We start from the raw sequence: 19,250 nt of genomic DNA on the forward strand, positions 1-19,250 counted from the left end.
GACTTCTGCTAATCTGTTTTTTGTTTTGTTTTGTTTTGTTTGTTGAAGATGAAAATACTTGACTTCAATTAAGAGTTTTCCAAAGCCACAGGGTCAACCTATTTTAAAAAGCCATAGGAATTTGTTTCCCAGCAGAAACCAGTTACTGGAAACTGTCACCTCAACAGTTATCAGTTACCCAGAGTTCAACTGTAATTTACAATAGACAAATCTCCAAAGAATAATGGAAAATGAGTCTATTAAGAAAGCCAATAAAACTAAAATAAAAACTTCAGCCTTTGAATCATGTTAGAAAAATGAAGTCAGAAATAGGTTTTATTAATCTACTCTGTATACTAAAATATTTGGCATTAAGCCTATGAAAATACTATATTGGACTGAATATCTTAGGGTAAAATTCTACTGTGGTTTCCATAATTCACAAACACATCAGAATCCAGGGCATTTCACTAGCCTGCATCTCCAGTTTTATAGCATTATGTAATAAATAAGTGTCCAAAGTCACCTTTCACACTTTATTTTATAAAGCCCAGTGATCTTAAAGGTACTTGCAGCCTGCAAAGTTCTGGCGATCCATCTTATCCTGTGAAAGCTGTGAGGCACATGTCCCTACGGGGAAGTCTTGCTGTCTGGCTTGAAGGCAGGCTCCTGGGTGGGCAAACTATGATTAGCACAGCCACAGAGCTGCCCAGAGAAAGGCACAGACAGATGGCTAGTCAGGCGCATTCTGCAGGAGGTTTTGGAATTCAGACTGTAGATTAGCATCTTGACTCTGCCACTTAGTAGCCTCATGACTTTTAGCAAGTTACTTTACTTTTCTGATTTTGATTTTCTTATTTTCAAAATGGGGGTGATGATGATTAATTATTATTATATTATTATCCTAGTTGTAAATGAAACAATAAATATAAAGCATTAATATATGGAAATTATAAGCTCAGTAAGTATTAGCTATGGCAATGAAGACGATGATGATGATAATGTTGGTCTTTTACAGTCAAACTATTAGTATTCAATGAGGTAACATATTTAACTAGCAGGGTTTTAGCCTTTTATGCCTCAAGAAGAACTTAAAATAACTCAAAATAACACCTTCCTAGATGAGCAAATTTAATTTGCTTTATCATCTTTAGCACCAAACTCAAATAAAAAGGGGTCAATATTTTCTAAATGCCCTTATGAACACATACATTTATATGAAATTTTCTGTATTGCAAATTTACAAATATGGACAACAGATCTGCTAGAGAGTCTGATGGAGACAAGAATTTAATCGATGCCTGGTCAATTTATTCAAGTAAATACAACACAAAAATCGTTTTATAAAGGACAACAGAGTGTAGAAGTCATGTAAGTTTTGCATACACATTCATCAAGAACCAAGTTAATATTTCTCTTATGTTCTTATACGTGGGTGCGTGACATACATATATGCTATTTTTAATTCATTAACTATAATGAATCATCCTTACATCACATTATAAGGAAGTAATTTGGGGCTTCCTTTTTCTTTATATGCATTTATAGTACTAGATAAAGGAAGAATAAGCTACAGGCCCACTGAATTTCCAAACAACTTGCAGTTCTGCAAAGAGTATTATCAGCTGAGAGATCAGAATATAAGCTGTATGGTGATTTATTTCAGGTGTTTCTCTCGGGAAATGTCAAATACTTCACTGACACTGATAATGAGAATACTCATGAAAAACGATGTGTTAGACAGATTAGAGTGAAGGGAAAGATACCATCATTACCGTCATTTGTTATGTACACTTAACTACTCCCTACTTATAAGATGCCATATATAAGAACATGTATATCAATTTTATTTTACATTACAATATTTAGGAAAACATGTTTTTAATGATTTCCTTCTGAAAGAAGAATAAAGCTATTTAAGTTTTCTACCATTTATGAATTTTGTATAGATTAGGAACATATTGATTGCATATTTACTGATATGACCAACATATCTGCTAGTAATGAGCAATTACCGTGCATCAAGTACTATGCAATCCTTTAAGAATTCATTCCTATGCTTACAAATGTATACAATTACTTCGTGGAGCTTATATTAGAGAATGCGGCTCCAGATAAAAAGTGAACAAAGAATTAATTTAAAAATGGTAATCTGAGGGAAAGAAAACCAGGAAGAGGGTGCTAAAATAGAGAATGATAAAAGGGATGTCTGGGGAAAGACACCACTCTAGAAAGGCTGAGTGGGGAAAAATCCCTCTGAGAAGATACACTGTGAGCAGAGCTCTTAATCAGAGAAGAGGACCACAGAAAAAGTAGCAAAAAGTGCCTTTTGGGCGTAACATTTTAACATAAACAATGGGCAATCTCAATTCTAGGTAGTAAACTTTGCTTGACATTTCAAGTGCCCTTTCTGTGCTATAAAGTTTACATCATATCATATACTCTGTGCATAAGGTAATACTTAACCTCATTTTTCATTCAGTTTGTTTTAGATATTAAATGAAGGACTTGGTAAAATGCATTAAAGTCATATTATTCAAAGCTAAAGATGTGTCTGGTAAAAAATTTCTTAGTTTGGGGGATAAACTGACAACATTAATTTTACTCTATGAGAAACAAATGTAAATACATGTTACCAGAGACAAGAACACATATACACATGTACATAAAACATATCTTTTAAATTGATGATCTCTCTACTGGCAGGGCATATTACATTGTTGCTATTGTTTTCAGCTTCAAAGTAACTCCAGAATAAATGCTTGGTTTTTATGAACAAAGGTATAGCCCTATTCTAAAGCTAAAAATTCAAGAAACTGTTGAAAGGATCAAAATATCTGAAATAAAAGTTTTCAGAAGCAATCCATTTGTTAAATAGAATTAAATGTTACAAATTAAATGTTCTTCATTATCACATGTTTGAACATTTCCTCCAAAGGCTTTATTCTTGCCTGGTGAAGAAGCCAAGCAGAGACAGTAGACAATGCAATAATTTATTTCCCATGGATTATTTTCCTATCTGTTGAAAAACTGGCAATGCTCGCTCTAACTACATAAAACACACCTGCATATTCAGCTCTTTGTAACTTGGTTTAGATTTTATAAACTATTGACTATTTCTAGTTTGGATTTGAAAGCAAAATAGAGAAGACTTTTTCAATCATTTTTTTAAAGTAAATTCTTTAAAATAAGTTCATTAAGGATAATGCATTTATTGCCAAAAATGGATTTATTGCCACGTGATTATAATTTTAGCTGTGTATTCTTTATTTTCATAGTTATTTCAAATCTATATGCTTTTTTCTTATTCTCATTCAATTTACTAGTTATTTTGAAGTTTTTCTTTTATTAATCTGAATTTTTTTTTCATTTTTAAATTAATTCTGAGAATTAAGGTAAGACTCAGAGAACTATTTCCTAACTGGCTAGGCAATCTTAAGTGTATGTATTGCTAAGCAGTCCCTTGACTATTCTATGGAAAATAAAATATTTTTAATTTTGCTAGCCCTGGGAATTATCTTTCAACTCTGTGTCTGGTTTTACTTTCCTTTATTCATTTGTTTGGACTACATGATAGAGTTCATTTCAGTTTTGGCACCATTTTTTAAGGAGGTCTCATGTACACTGGTGAGCCCTAAGGAATGGCATTGCTGCAGGTAAAGATTATAAAGAGAATGAATGTATTTTAATTTGGAACAGCTGTGTGAGGAGATTAACATGGATTCAGTTTTAAAGCTATACCTATCCATAATCAGGTAGATTAATTCCCAAGAGTAGTACATTTCACAAAATAACTCAAACATTTTGTTCTAATTCTCAAACCTTTTGGCCTCATTAAATTGTGCTGTGTATCTGCTGCAGCCTCATTCATTAGCTCTCCAGTTGTACGTCATCAGGCCTACCTAGATTGCTCTGAATGATTTCTGATTCATGTGGATGAACTATGAATGTAAACAAAGCATTCTGCAGCCACATTAGTATTAAACAAGAGGTTTGGGGGAAAACAGAGTTAGGTTTCTTTTTTAAACTCACCAAATTTTCTTTCAAGATGTAATTTTTCTGTATCTCTAAAGTTTTATTTTATTATGATAATAACACAGCATGAGATCTACCATCCTAACACACATTTAAATGTACAATGTACTGCTAACTCTAAGTACAATGTTTACAGCAGATCTCTGGAGCTTATTCATCTTGCTTAACTGAAACTTTATGTCCACTGATTGGTAACTCCCTATTTCTCCCTTCTTCCCACACTGGCAACCACAGTTTCACTCTTCCAAACGATGAAATTGACTATTTTTGATATCACATAGAAGTGGAATCATGCAATATTTTTTGTGATTGGTTTATTTCACTTGGTACAATATCTTCAAGGTTCATCCAGGTTTACAAATATTGAGAATTTCCTTCTTTTTTAGGCTGATTAGTATTTCATTGTATGTATATACCACATTTTCTTTATCCATTCATCTGTCAATGAACATTAAAGTCGTTTCCAAATCTGGGCTATTCTGAATAGCACTGAAATGAACATGGAAGTGCTCTTCAAGATCCTAACTTCAGCTTTTTTGAATAAATATCCCAAAGTAGGATTGCTGGACACTATGGTTGTTATATTTTTAATTATTCGAGGAACCTCCGTATTATTTTCTGTAGGTGCTGCACAGTTTTGCCGTCCCATGAACGGTGTGCAAAGATTCCACTTTCTCCACATTCTCCCCAACACCTGTTTTTGTTTCTTTGATAATAGTCATCCTAACAGGCAAGAGGTGAAATCTTATTTTGGCTTTGATTTGTATTTCCCTGATGACCAGTACTGTACATTTTTTCATGTGGCTATTGGCTACCTGTATGTCTTTTCTCCAGAAACATCTATTCTGTTAGCCAGCAGGCAATGGATAGGAAGTTAGAATGCGTTTCTCAACTTATCCACACACATTTCAAGCCATATTTGAAGATGGTGAAAAATATATATTGTACATATGTACACTATTTTATGTATATAAACACTCTGTAAGTGCTTATGTGTCCACATATATCCTTAGCATAAACAATTACCATGCAAATGCTGTTGTTTTAATAAAATACAAATAGACTCAAAAGTATAACTGAATTAAAGGCGGTTGTCTGCTATCATTTATACTCATTATTAGTAGATAGAGAACATGCAAATACCTGTTCTCATTTGTTTGTGGGATCTAAAGATCAAAATAATTGAACTTCAGGAGATAGAGAAGAGAAGGGTGCTCATCAGAGGCTGGGAAAGGTAGTGCTGGGGGTTTGCAGAGAGGTGAAAATGATTAATGGGTACAAAAAAACAGAATGAAAAAGACCTAGTTTTTGATAGCACAAGAAGAACAGAGTAAATAATAATGGTACATTTAAAAATAACTCAAAAGTATAATTGGGTTGTTTATAATGCAAATGATAAATATTTAAGGGGATGGATACCCAATATTCCATGATGTGATATGATTGCATGCCTGTGCCAAAATATCTCAAATTCTGAGATGAATGTCTTATTCATTTAACAAGGTTTTCTCACACTAGAAAATGTGGGATGTCATTTAACTTGAGAGTACATATGAAATGCGGACAGCAATGTTTTTGGAAATTAATTCCTACCTGTCAAATTCAGAAACCTGTGTTCCATCTCTCTCTCAATCCCTCCTCTCTGAAAGATCTCTATCAATTATCCTTTCTTAGTTTTGTATCTATAAGCTTTCCTCATCTGAGTATCCTCTCATTCACCTTTAGCATGGAATAATGTATAAGGTCTTCCATTGTAAAACAGTACCTCATTTTATCATGCTTCTTTATAGTTTGCATTTTTTACAAATTTGAGGTTTGTGGCAAGCCTGTATCGAGTAAGTCCATTGGTGCCATTTTTTCCAACAGTGCCGCTCATTTCATGTCACTGTCACAGTTTGGTAACACTTAGAATATTTTCAACCTTTTCACTGTAATTATATATGTTATAGTGATCATTATATCTGATATAGTGAATATAGTGATATTATAGTATTATAATCAGTGGTCCCTGAAGCTGGCAGAGGTTGGTTCGTGAGGTTTAAGGTAAAAAGGGATCTCTGTAACATAAAAGTACAAGATAAAGCAGCAAGTGCTGCTGTAGAAGCTGCATCAAGTTATCCAGAATATACAGCTATGATTATCGATGCCGCCAACTATAATAAACAACAGATTTTCAACGTAGATAAAACAGCCTAGTATTTGAAGAAAATGTTGTTTAGGACTTTCATAGCTAAAGAAGAGAAGCTATTGCCTGCTTCAAAGCTTCAAAGGACAGGCTGACATATTTTGTTAGTAGCTAATGCACTTGGTGACTTTAAGTGGAAGGCAATGCTCTTTTTTACCATTCCAAAAATCTCAGCGTCGTTAAGAATTATGCTAAACCAATCAGGCATGGTGGCTCACACCTGTAATCCCAGCACTTTGGGAGGCTGAGGCGAGTGGATCACCTGAGGTCAGGAGTTCGAGACCAGCCTGGCCAACATGGTGAATCCCCATCTCTACTAAAAATACAAAAATTAGCCGGGCATGGTGGCACGTGCCTGTAGTTTCAGCTATTCGGGAGGCTGAGGCAGGAGAATCGTTTGAACCTGGGAGTCCGAGGTTGCAGTGAGCCAAGATCACATCACTGCACTCCTGCCTGTGTGACAAGAGCATAACGCCATCTCAAAGAAAGAAAGAAAGAAAAAAAAGAATTATGCTACATCTACTCTTTTTGTGCTCTATAAATAAAACAAGAAAGCCTGGATGACAGCACATCTGTTTGCAGCATGTTTTACTGAACATTTTGAGCTCACTGTTGAAACTTACTGTTAGAAGAAAATATTACTGCTCACTGGCAGTGCATGTAGTTGCCCAAGAGCTCTGATGGAGATTTACAAGGAGATTAATATGTTTTCATGCCTGCTAATACAACTTCCATTTTGCAGCACATGAATCAAGAACTAATTTTGACTTTCAGGTCTTATTTAAGGAACACATTTTGTAAGACTATAGCTGCTATAGATAGTGATTCCTCTTACTGATCTGGAAAAACTGAACTAAAAACTTTCTTGAAATCATCTGCAATTTTATATACCAATACAAACATTCGTGATTCAAGGGAAAAGATAAAAATATCAACATTATCAGGAATTTGGAAGACGTTGATTTCAGCTCTCATGGATGGCTTTGAGGGGTTCTAGCCTTCAGTGGAGGAATTAACAGCAGATGTGGATGTGGTGGAAACAGGAAGAGAACTAGAAGTGGACCCTGAAGATGGGACTGAATTGCCACGATCTCATGATAAACCTTGAACAAATGAGGAGTTGCTTCTTATGGAAGCACAAAGAAAGTGGTTTCTTGAGATAAAATCTACTCCTGGTGAGATGTGAACGCTGTTCAAATGACCCAAAGGAAATAGAATATTAGATGTACTTATTTGATAAAGCAGTAGCAGGATTCGAGAAAACTGACTCCAATTTTAAAAGTTCTGCATGGGTAAAATGCTTTCAAACAGCACTGCACACTACAGAGAAAGTTTTTGTGAAAGGAAGAGTCAGTCATTGTGGCCAATGTCATTGTTGTCCAATTTGAAAAGTTGCCACAGCCAGCCAACCCTCAGCAACCACCACTCTGATCAGTCAGCAGCCATCAACACTAAGGCAAGACCTCCGCCAGCAAAAATACAAAGACTTGCCGAAGGCTTAGAGGATCATTAGTGGTTTTTAAGCATTTTATGAATTAAAGAAGAGTGTATTCTTTAATTAAGGTATGTACATTTTTTAGGCAAAGTGCTATCAAACAATTGAGACTACAGTATATAGTAAACATAACTTTGATACACACAGGGAAACCAAATATTTGTTTCACTCACTAAATTAAAATATTTGCTTCATTGTGGTTGTGGTGATCTGAAACCAAACCCTCAACATCTTTGAGATATGCGTGTGTGTGTGTGTGTGTGTGTGTGTACACAACTTGACCCTGAGTTAATTGTCTTATTCTTCTCCTTTCTTAGCAAATTTGTCATGATTAAAAAAAAACATCCCAGCTTATATTTATATTCCTATTTCCTCATTCCTCATTTACTTCTTAACTATCTGTTGGCTTCAACTCATATCAATTTATGTGAGAGAGGACACGGTTCCTTGTTCCTGGAGATACTATCAGAGGGAATATCCATTTGAAACAGATACAAATATGTGTGGATACACACACACACACACACACACACACACATAAAGGGCTGAGTACATACATATATGTGTGTGTGTGTGTGTGTGTGTGTGTGTGTGTGTACATCCACACATATTTGTATCTGTTTCAAGAATATCTTAACTTTTATGTCAAATAAAGATAAAATTAAATAAAACATCACCACAACTGAATGCTAAACACTTAATTTTCAAAGTTGCCTTGGCATTAATAAAGGTTGCATATTTTCAGGACAAATGTGTGTCTTTAAGCATAGCATCAGTATGTTAGCAAACAGCAGGACTGCTGAAGTTGAATATGACTTCATTTATTAGTTTTATTAAAGTACATGTGATATGAATCTTTTATCCTGTGGTTTATCCTGTCAGGAAATGCAACCTTTGTTTAAAAAGTTGTGCTCCTGTAAAAGGTGACTAGAATGAGAAGCCATATTTCAAGGTAATGATATTTGGACTGGAAATTTTTAGGATTAATACATAGAAAAGAGGCTTTGAACCAGTAAATTCTTCACTAATTCAACCAACTGAACAATTTTTGAAAATAGTGGGTAGAATACATTTGCTTTCCTTATAACATAAAACCTTGTGTGTTTAAAAAAGGAAAAAGATCAAACTAATAATATGCCTCCAAGATGCTATTGTGTTAATCCCAGATGTATACAGAGTTCTGAAAGAAAAAAATGCCACATTTCTGAATTTACATGAAAACAATTTGTTTTTATGTATTTATATTCTTTTACTTAAATCTATCTAAAAAACGCTGGTACTCTTTTAAAATCAGATATATCTTATGCACAAATATGAATATACAATACAAAACTCATTGCCATATTTGAGTCAAAAACTTCCTTTTTGAAGAAAAGCACGTAGAGGTGAACAAGATTCCTAGTGGTTGCTTCGGATGATATCGAAATGAAAGGAAAAAATGATTTATTTATACTTAATACCTATTAAAATGATATAAATAGTGGCTTGCACTTGTATATCTCTATCACAAAATAATATACTTAAAATTATGACTAATTATAAGATGCTAAAAAGTCTCTTCCAATTATCAGAGTGAGATTAATTTTTAAATTTTTGAGATAGTACATTTTCTATTAACAGAGTTGAATTTTGCGTTAAACTTCTTTTGTTATATTTGAGTTTTTCAAAATAAGGAAATGCTGGATTATTTGAAATATGTGAAAGCGGCATATTCCTTGGCTCCAGTTCTATTTTATAACTATGAATCTGTCCTGTAACACCACTTACGCTTCCCACTTCGGTTAAGTATTCTCAATATATTTGTTGTGATGTATTATGAACTATCATTGGATCTGTGCTCTGGGCTGCATGCCAAAGTTCACAGTTAAACAGGACACAGCCCCAGTATTGTAGATTTTTTTTTTTTTTAATCCAAAGAGGAACAGTGGAGAGATCCCAAGGGGTAGAGTATCGAGTGAGGGATATGTATCTGGCTTTGTACAGTGTGCTCTGGGATCAGAGGTCAAGCATTTGAAGAAGCCTACAGTGGGAAGGAGGTTCAGGGACATCCTCCAGTGGTGAGGATTGCCCTGAATTTTGATCAAGGAGTAAGAGTTGTTAAATAAAGATATGCATATTATATATTTGATTAATGCATCTGCATCTTCCTATTAATTTCAATTTTGATGATTTCTTTGAAAGAAATATTCATATAATTGATTTATCACTTGAAAATATTCACAATCTATTAACAGCTCAGTCCATTTATGAACTTTTTCAAAGGTAGTTCCTCTATACTATTAAAAACTCAGATGCTACACAAAAACAAAAAAAAAGTACCCTTAAACCTTACATTAACTGTATGACACTGTAGTGTATGCAGTAAGTGAAAAGTGTAATTAATTTGAAGTTATATGTGTATTATTTCAGTCCTTTGATCATTTTCAAATACTCATAGGCCAAAAACTTTAGCACCTAGAGTGTCTTATAGTGTTCCAAAACTTTTCATTAAAACTGTTTCCCATTATTCACAATATTTTGTCACCAATCTGCACATATCAATTTTTGTCTTTCTTTTGAACATCTAATCCATATGTTCCTCAAGCACATATAAAACAATCCATTAGAGCTAGTAATAACCATACCTTTCAAAATGGTGAAAATTCCAATCAGAAGCAAAGTGAACTGGGATTTTACCCTGCAGAGTTTTCTCATATGTAAATGTATACTTTTTTAGAAATTTTTGCAACACCAGAGAGTTTATAATTTCTCATTACTTTTAAAATGATTCATTAGCATTTTAGGAAACCAGGTTGAGAATCACAGTACTCTTAACAAAAGGTGGAGTGTTGGTCAGAAAATGGAAATAAGCTGATGATAGGACTGCTAGAGAAGATAAGAGTTTTGATCGAAGCTGATACTCCTCCACAGTATCAGGTTCAGTGAGGTCCCTTTCTCTGTAATACTCTGCCCTTACAATAAAACATACATTCAAATATATTCCAGCTACAAATAGTAATCTTCACCATCTTCATTTGCTTATGAAATGCTTTCTTTTAATATATTATACCTATTAAACGATTTGTCTTCATCTTTTCCTGAAAGGAATCAGTTTTCAAATGAGGATGTAGTTTTTGCTGTTGTAAACTGCCTTTTTGTAAATTTACAAAACAGTACTTATAGAGACATTTTTTGAGAATTCAGGAAGTTTGAATATTACTTCAATCTTTAATAATTAAATGATATAATAAATTTTATCCAATAAGCCTTAAATTTTGAAATTTTTCCTATTTTTCCATTCCTTTGATTTCTGTTTTAATAACATTTTATATACAATCTATGCATGAGTAAAACAGGAGCCATAGATATATTTTATTAATATATTAGACATGAATTACTTATGAATATGATATAAATATTATATTTAATAGCTCTCTAATTCACCCATTGGTTTATAATCTATGATTCATATGGCTTTATAATTGGCACACTCAGGTTTTAACCAAAAAATTCTCCCCTACTACCACTACCCACTATCTCTTTAAAAACCATCTGTATTAAAATTTAAAAATTATAAAATTAGACTCACTTTTTTATCTTTATTGTATTTGGTAAATATCTCCTGGGCTCTCTCTTCTCCTCCATCCGTGAATAGCATAATAATCTTATTGCAGTTTGCTCTGGAAACATTATACTGTTAAAAACAAAACCAAACAAAACAATATGCACATCATTCACAATAAAAGAGAAAATAAAGCTATATAGAAAGAGCATGAGAAGGTTGCAAGTAATTAATGAAACATCTACTCACAAAACATATTCTAAAAACTTGCTCCTGGATCAGTTCAGGCCCACCCCTACACCAGGCTTTCCCCTGACCACCCAGGTAACTAGAGGTCTCACTTTCTTACTTCCTTCAGTCTTTCATCAAACGCCACTTTATCATGAGGTGATTCCTCACAACTATATTTTAAATTGCAATCTCTCTCCCAGCAGTATTTTTCTTCGTAGCATTTTACTTTCTTTTATATACACTATGTATTTTATTTTCTTGTTTGTTTATTGTTAAGGTCCCCCAAGAGAACGTAAGCTACATAAGGGAAGGAAATTTTGTCTCTTTTGCTCAAAGACGTTCTAATCCCTCCCTAGAAGACTGCGTAGCATATAATAAAATCTCAGTAGTTTATTAAAAATGAGCTTTTAATAAATGCTTATGTCAATTTTATGCCCATATAATTTTATAGCATAAACAAAAAATAACATTGATTTAAAATGTGTATCTTCAGTACACTTTCAAGTTAAGTCTTTTCTTCCCTCTTTATTCAGTCTACATTATTCACTTTACATGTTTGAAATTACAAACTCCTAACTGATCACCTAAAATGCAATGTTCTTTTGATCCTTTTTCAATCCTGATACCTGTTCCCAGAATGTCCTCCTATAAGCTCTCAACCAGCCACATAGATTCTAAACCTGAAAGACTCAAGTCCATGGTAAATCTTAAACTTTAAGTTCTCCAAAAGAGTGAGATATGAGAGAATGATGGATTAGCACCAAAGGGCCATTAAAACGAACAATTAATTTAGAAAGCTGGACTTCTCCAAGGTCTGAAATTATTATCTTAACTTTTCTACTGTTGTGAAATGTGTCTGCTTTACATGCTGAGAATAAAAGATCACACTAATTTATAAATGCTCAGCTTCTTTGAAAATGTCAACCCTAGGTTCAGTGCTGTCCAAAAGAAATATAACATGAGCCTAATATGGAACTTTAAATTTTCTAATAAGTACTTTAATGGGAGTAATATGAAATATCTGACATTAATTCTACTAATATATTTTCTTTAACCTAGTTATCTAAAATATTATTAATCAATAGAAAATCAATATTGAGATGTTATACAGCTTTTTCTTCCATAAGTCTTCAAACTTCAGTCTATATTTTATACTTACACAACATCAGTTCAGATCAGCCATCTTTCAAGTGCTCAGCAGTCACCTGTGATTATTGCTACCACATTGTACAGCATAGCACAGCCTTAGTCTTTAAATGACTAATATTTTTTAAAATCGTTAATTTTTCTTTAGTGTTGTAAGTCATTGAAGGTCTATGCTCTCCCTTATTTTTTCAAGAAGATAAAACCCATTTTCTGTTACAAAAATTAGTAAAGACAACATTTTTCTCTATTAATGCAAAGATCATGTTTCAGGTCATCTTACTCCATTGACTCAGCCATCAGAACACTGGCAGTAAAAGCTTTTAATCAAGCATTGTGAAAACACAAATATAATTTGTCACTTCAAGCATGGCTCTCATGGTTGAAGGTAACTTATCTGAAAATCCAACTGTACAAAAAGTCGCATATTTTATCAGCAAAATGCTTTGTGAAATGTGCCTGAAATCCTTAACTAAAATTGGTTTCTCTGGTGATTTGTCTTTTTTATCTGCATGCATAAAATAGGCAAAATAACATGTACCTAAAAAACTACCCTGTAAAAATATTAAACAAAACCGTAGGACATGGTTTTGTTTTTGAAGTACTGAAAGTACTATTATTGGATGCAAATAACAATGTACATTAACACATTAGGTCTTGCTGATCATTTGATATTTACGTAAATAAAATTATAGTAACATTTCCCAAGAGAGACAGATGTTAGGGAATATACAAAAGAAGGAATATGGGTAAAAGAAAGAAATGTTTGGACTTCAACATGATTTTTCACAGGAGCAGCCTCTCAGGACTTGTGGTAGAGCCAAGTACATAATAGCAAATTTTCCATGCACTTGCAATTATCGGCTTTGAATAAATTATGCAAAAAAATGATTATTTCAATAAAATCACAATTAGTAGAGTTGGTAACTTACTTTACTGTATATCTGTGTGCCAGTATATAGCACAGCATCATATACGTACTCAATATAAATTTTTTTGGAAAATGCATACATATGGTAATATTTTATAAAACAGTACCTGAAGGTTAATTCAAATCCAAATATAAGTTTTACTTTGGAACTGATATGTCTGGTTCTGTTTAATACTTGCTTCAGTGATCTTAAAAGTCAACATTGTAAGGACAAAAAAGAAAGAAAAAAAAATTGGCATTTGAGTGATAAGATGACTGGAAGGGTCTGAAGGAAAACAAAATATGCTTCAAATTATTTTAAAATAAAGATTTTCAATATATATGGGATGTATGGAAAGCAAAACATATTAGACTTACTAAGGGAACAACTGGAAACATATTTTAAAAATCCTTACAAATTTAGCAGTTATAAAGGCAGCAGGAGAGGCCTATAGGAGTTAAATCATATTTTATCAGCCACTAGTAATAAATTTGGGAGTTAACGTGGCCTCTCTAGTGAAGCTGCTCCTGAAATCCTACTTTACACTTGAAACTTCTGATCATTTCACAATTGAAACCAAACAGGAGGCGATGAAGTGAGGACAAAAAATACTAAGAAGAGTAATTAAAATGCCAAGATCAAGGAAACTCAATTACTGACTTAAGCAAAAAACAATTTTTATCAAAAACGACCATATTCCTTTACTAGAGGAAGAATACATTTTAATCTAATGGTCAGTCACGTAACAATTATGCAGTTGAGCTTTCAAATTTTAGTGAACATACAACATTTAACAAACACATGCATTTCACCACACATCATTTCCCTTGAAAATACCAGGGAACATCTGATTTCCTGTCTTCGTATTTAACAGTGTCTAATTAAACAACATGACCTCAAATTTAACATATCTGAAACTGAGCTATTTCTACCCCAACATTTCCTCTATGCAGGTTCCTGTGTGATCATCTACCTACTAGTCCAGTTCAGAGAATGTAAAGTCAGTCACCCAAGCCTCTCTCACTCTGCAATCCAGCCTGTATCACCTAATTAGTTCCCGTGCCATGCTCCTTAATAGTACCTCACTGCTATTCCCACACCAGGATCTCTACAATAGCTTCCTTAACTTAGAACAGTCCAAGGCCATACTACAAATATTTCCTTTGCGCCTAAATACTTCATTAACTGCTATCTCACGGCCTTCCCATTTCCATCAGGTTCCTATACCGCTCATGTCCCAACTATGCCAGCCATCTGCAATTTTTTACTATGCCATGTTGTGTCCCACTTTGATGCCTTTCTACAATGTGCTCTTTTTTTCTCAAATAATCTTCCCTTCCTCTACCTAAGTGCTAATCATTCTTCAAAATCTCATTTTTACGAAATGCCACATTTTCCTGACCTCCTTTGAGTGAGCTGGGCCTATCCTCTGTGCTGACTCAGGGAACACGCTGAATACCATGTAATGGCACTTGCACGCTGCTCTATGGATGATTAGCACGTTATGCTATACCTTCTGAGAGCAGCTGGTCCTGTTTACTTCTGTAATTCCAGCATTAGCACTATGACAGGAAATGGTGATGCACTCAATAAATATTGGCCAAATGAATAAATGAATCATCCAACTGGATATCTCAAAAACTATTTAGAATAGTCACACAGGAACAACCAATTCATATTTGCATACAGACCAAATGTAAGAGTTCATTCAGTGATTCAGCAAATATTAACAGACATTATGATCTGACTTTTTACCAGCCATGGGCTAGTAATTACAGCAATAATGACCATGACTCCCACCACCACCTAGCAACCTACACCCGCACGTGGTTTGTTACATGCCAGGTTCCACGGATGATCTTACGTACAATTCTCTGGTATAGTGACCTGCTATGGTGACCTCTAATGTAGACCTGTGAAAACCAAGACAGGTAAGGTTCCTGCTCTCAATCATGATAATAATACTGCCTAGTAAGAAATAAAATAATTGAACTGTGGTCCCTGCTTTCAAGTAACTCAAAGTGAAATACAGGGCATGGCAAGTTAAAAACACTAGTCCACAGTATAACACACACTCTATAAGTTGGGGCAACAGCATGCCAGTGTCTGACAGTCTAACCGTAGACACTGATTAGTGTCTCACTGAGAAAGAATTCCTACTCCAGGAGTTATATTTTTGTTCACCTTAAGGTCTACCATTTGGAACTTTCTAGACATTTAGGAACAACATAAAGACCCCAACTAGATGTTTAAAAATAAAATGTTTTCAGCGACTATTTGATGATTGAAAGTGCAAGGTTACAGATACATACTGTAGTGACTGAGATAAGAAAAAGTAATGATATTCTATATAGGCCAATTAAGTTTTGGGTGCTTATTCAAAATTAAATTAAACTATTTCCTAATAAATTTTTTAAAAAACAGATTGAAAAAATAAAAAATTAAAAACTTAAAAATCTACATTTTGGATACCTTTTGAATTTTCAATTCAAAAATAAAAACAGTTCAAAGGTTTCTTCTCCCTGCACACATCTGCTTTTCAAATAAATGAAAAATAGCACTATCTAACCCCAAAAAGTAGTAACTATCAGCATAAAATTTAAATACACCTGAATAAGAAAAAAAAAAAAGGCATAGCATGATACTTACATTAAGCAGCTGTTCAAAAGCAAAACTAAAGCCCTTCTTATAATCTGTAATTCCTTTGGCTGTGATATTATTGACTGCATCTTTCAACACTTTCTTATTTCTTACATTTGCCTGGACAAGGTGCTGAAAACAGCTTACATCCTGAGCGTTGCTGTTGAACTGCAAAAGATTAAAAAGTCAATACATAAATAAACATTAAAATCAACCATATAGTTTTCATAGAATTTGTGTTTGATACTCTCAAACGGTATTGCGATGTTTACTCTTTCAAATGGAAGAGTGAGTAGGCTGGTAACAAAAGTGCGTTAAGAAACAAATGGCAATTTTCACTGGAGCTACCAACCCATACAGGAAACGGAGCCTGTCGCTTATATTCCCAAAGCCTGACTTTCCTGCTCATAAATTTGAGAATCAAATCACATGACGTCCCTTCTAGTACTCAAATTTGATGAGGATGTAAAAAAAACTAATCCAAAGCAATGAAATATATTCAGAATCCAGAAATGATATGGGATGCCTGCCCAGGTTGTGGGGACATGTTAAATACTTTCATTGCCTCTTATTAGGAAAGACTGGTTGGAAAAGGAATACACTGAATAACATGAATCAGAGTTTAGTCATTTTGAAATTTGATGTTACAGAGGCCAACAGAAAAAAACAATCTGAATCAAGAACAACTGGCGGCCTTCCAGAAATATCACTTTAGAGGTTACTAAAGAGTGCCAAGGGAACCACAGAGCCAAGGTGATGAAGGCCTAAACAAGAGAGAGGCCGTGGGAGAGAAAACATCAACTCCAATGATAGCTGCCCAAAACTGAAAACTTAAAAATGATCATCAAAGTAATTTTGCCAACCCTATAAAAATATTCACATCATTCTCTGGGTATTTCCAAGAAGAAAAGGAGAATAGGAATACTGCAACAAAATCTAGGATGATAGGATGAGTGGAGTCATCCAATCGTTTATTAACTCTGTAATTTGCGGAAATTCTTCAGGCTGTTGGCACCTAGACTGTCACATCTGCAAAATGGGAATAATAATAAAAAGCATATTTGCCAAAAAAAGGGGTGGCCAGATAAAATGCCAAAGATATTTTCAGATCAAAAGCACATACTTATTTTAATGAGTGGGTCACACGTGATTACATATTCTTGAAAATACAATGCATCATTATTTTTTTTCTCTGAAGATAACTGAACCTAATTGTAAGACGCATTGCACAATTCATCAGTTTATTAAGAAAATATTTGCTATCAGCGTATTATATGCCAAGAATTGTGACAGGGAATAGTTTTAGGCTTTCAGACATAATTATTTGCACACACACAAATATCACAAATATAGAAACAGTTATCTACTGTTCTGCATGGACTACATATTTTACACATGTAAATAATTTCATCTTTGCAAATATACCACAAGATAAACATTATCACCATTTTGTCTATGAAGAAACTCTTCCTGCATTACTATGTTACTATATTCCTGCATGTACTATACTCTCAATATAGTACAATAAATTATGACTCATTCTATAAGGCAACATAATATTATGCTCTAGGAGACACTATCAGGAGAGGTGTTTGTAATTTGGACTGTGAACATCTGAAAGAAAATTCTCCTAAGGAATGGAAATGCCATTTCTTAGAAGAACACAAGTGAAGAACACAAAGGAAGAACATTCCAAGCAAACAGAACATGTGCAAAGGCCCCGACGTGGAAACAAAAAAAGCCTTTTTAAGAAAACATAAAGAGGGTGAGCTTAGCTCTGTCTCATAGGAGGACAAAAGACATAAAATGAGTTCAGAGAGGGAGGCCAGGGCTAGATCATGTAGGGTCTAATGGAAATGCTGATAACGATTTTATTTTCTGTGAAATGGAAAGTCTCTAGAAGATCTTAAGCCAAACATAAAATAATTGACTCTATAATTTTAAGAGTGCATCCTAGCTGCTATGTGGAGATGTGTGCAATATAAACGAGGGAGAAACATTAGAAGGCTTTGCAGTAACCTAGCTGAAAATACATAGTGGCTTTGATATTTGCGGAGATGGTTGAAAAGGGAAGGATTCAGGAGGTATTTCTGAGAAAGAATCAAATGGGACTTCGTGGTGGATTTAGTAGGAGGATGTGTAACAGAGTGATGTCTTAAATAACTGCCAGGTTTCTGACGTGGGCATCTGGAAGGACAGAGGACTGGAGGGGTGACCCCGTCAGGGATAACTGAGCAATAGAGAAGAGAAGCACAGAGCTCAACTTAGGGTGAGATTTCAACAGATGTGAGATATGCAAGTGTGCATGTCAATAAATAACATTTAAAGCATGAGGCTCAACAGAAGTCTTGGCTAAGTAATTAAAAAAATAAAAAACAGAAGGCTTCCACAAAAAAAATTTGGTTTAAAGCCATTAAAAAAAAAAAAAAAAAAAAAAGTAGAGTAGGAGTACCTGAGAAAACTAAGTAAGAGCAAGTTTCCATGGAGACAGGAGGGAAATCAGGAGATTGGACTGTTTGGGATGATGAGAGAAAAACATGTCAAAAGGCAGATATTGTGTGAAGACAGAGGATGAGGGCTTAGAACTTGCAGTGAACTCACCCACATTCTGTGGGCAGCCTCTGGGGGCGGGGGCTTGAACAAAGGGACAGCAGGAGCATGTCTTCTGCCACTGAAGGCGGGCGAATCTTCACAGTGCCTTGGCTGGGAGGAAGGGCAGGAAAAGAGGGTGGCATCCGCAGGGTAGGCCTGGGGTCAAGAGAAGTCTGCTTTAAAGCTAGGGGTCACTAGAGCAAGAGAAGACTGGTATTAAAGAGAGAAGGAAGAAAAAGATGCAGGAAATAGAAGAGAGGTAAAAAATAAAGTTATTGGAAAGGTAGGGACAGGCGGATCCAGATGACACAGAGTAATGGCCCTTTAAGAAAATATACATCCACTTCATTATTCTAGGAAAGAAGAGTGGGAGCTGAGCCAGCCAGGCGGTGTGTGGACTTGGACGATGATCCTTAATGTCTGTGGCGTTAGTCTCCTTTAACCTTGAAGCAAGGAGATCAGGATAATGGGAGTAGACGGAAGGTTTAGACAGAGGAA

At 34.5% G+C, this 19,250-nt stretch overlaps 1 protein-coding gene across 7 annotated transcripts in view; it reads right to left on the reverse strand.

Moving 5' to 3' along the window:
• Positions 1-19,250, reverse strand: part of CACNA2D1 (calcium voltage-gated channel auxiliary subunit alpha2delta 1) — a 486,450-nt gene that overhangs the window by 70,939 nt on the left and 396,261 nt on the right. For all 7 annotated transcript variants that reach the window (XM_039472910.2, XM_074379327.1, XM_074379330.1 and 4 more), the window contains exons 11-12: positions 16,170-16,328; positions 11,263-11,367 (exon numbers count right to left, since the gene is read on the reverse strand). In XM_039472910.2, the coding sequence (XP_039328844.1) occupies positions 11,263-11,367; positions 16,170-16,328 (264 nt within the window). The remainder of the gene's footprint in view (positions 1-11,262; positions 11,368-16,169; positions 16,329-19,250) is intronic.

Source organism: Saimiri boliviensis, chromosome 10, assembly GCF_048565385.1.
Source record: "Saimiri boliviensis isolate mSaiBol1 chromosome 10, mSaiBol1.pri, whole genome shotgun sequence".
NCBI lineage: Eukaryota > Metazoa > Chordata > Mammalia > Primates > Cebidae > Saimiri > Saimiri boliviensis.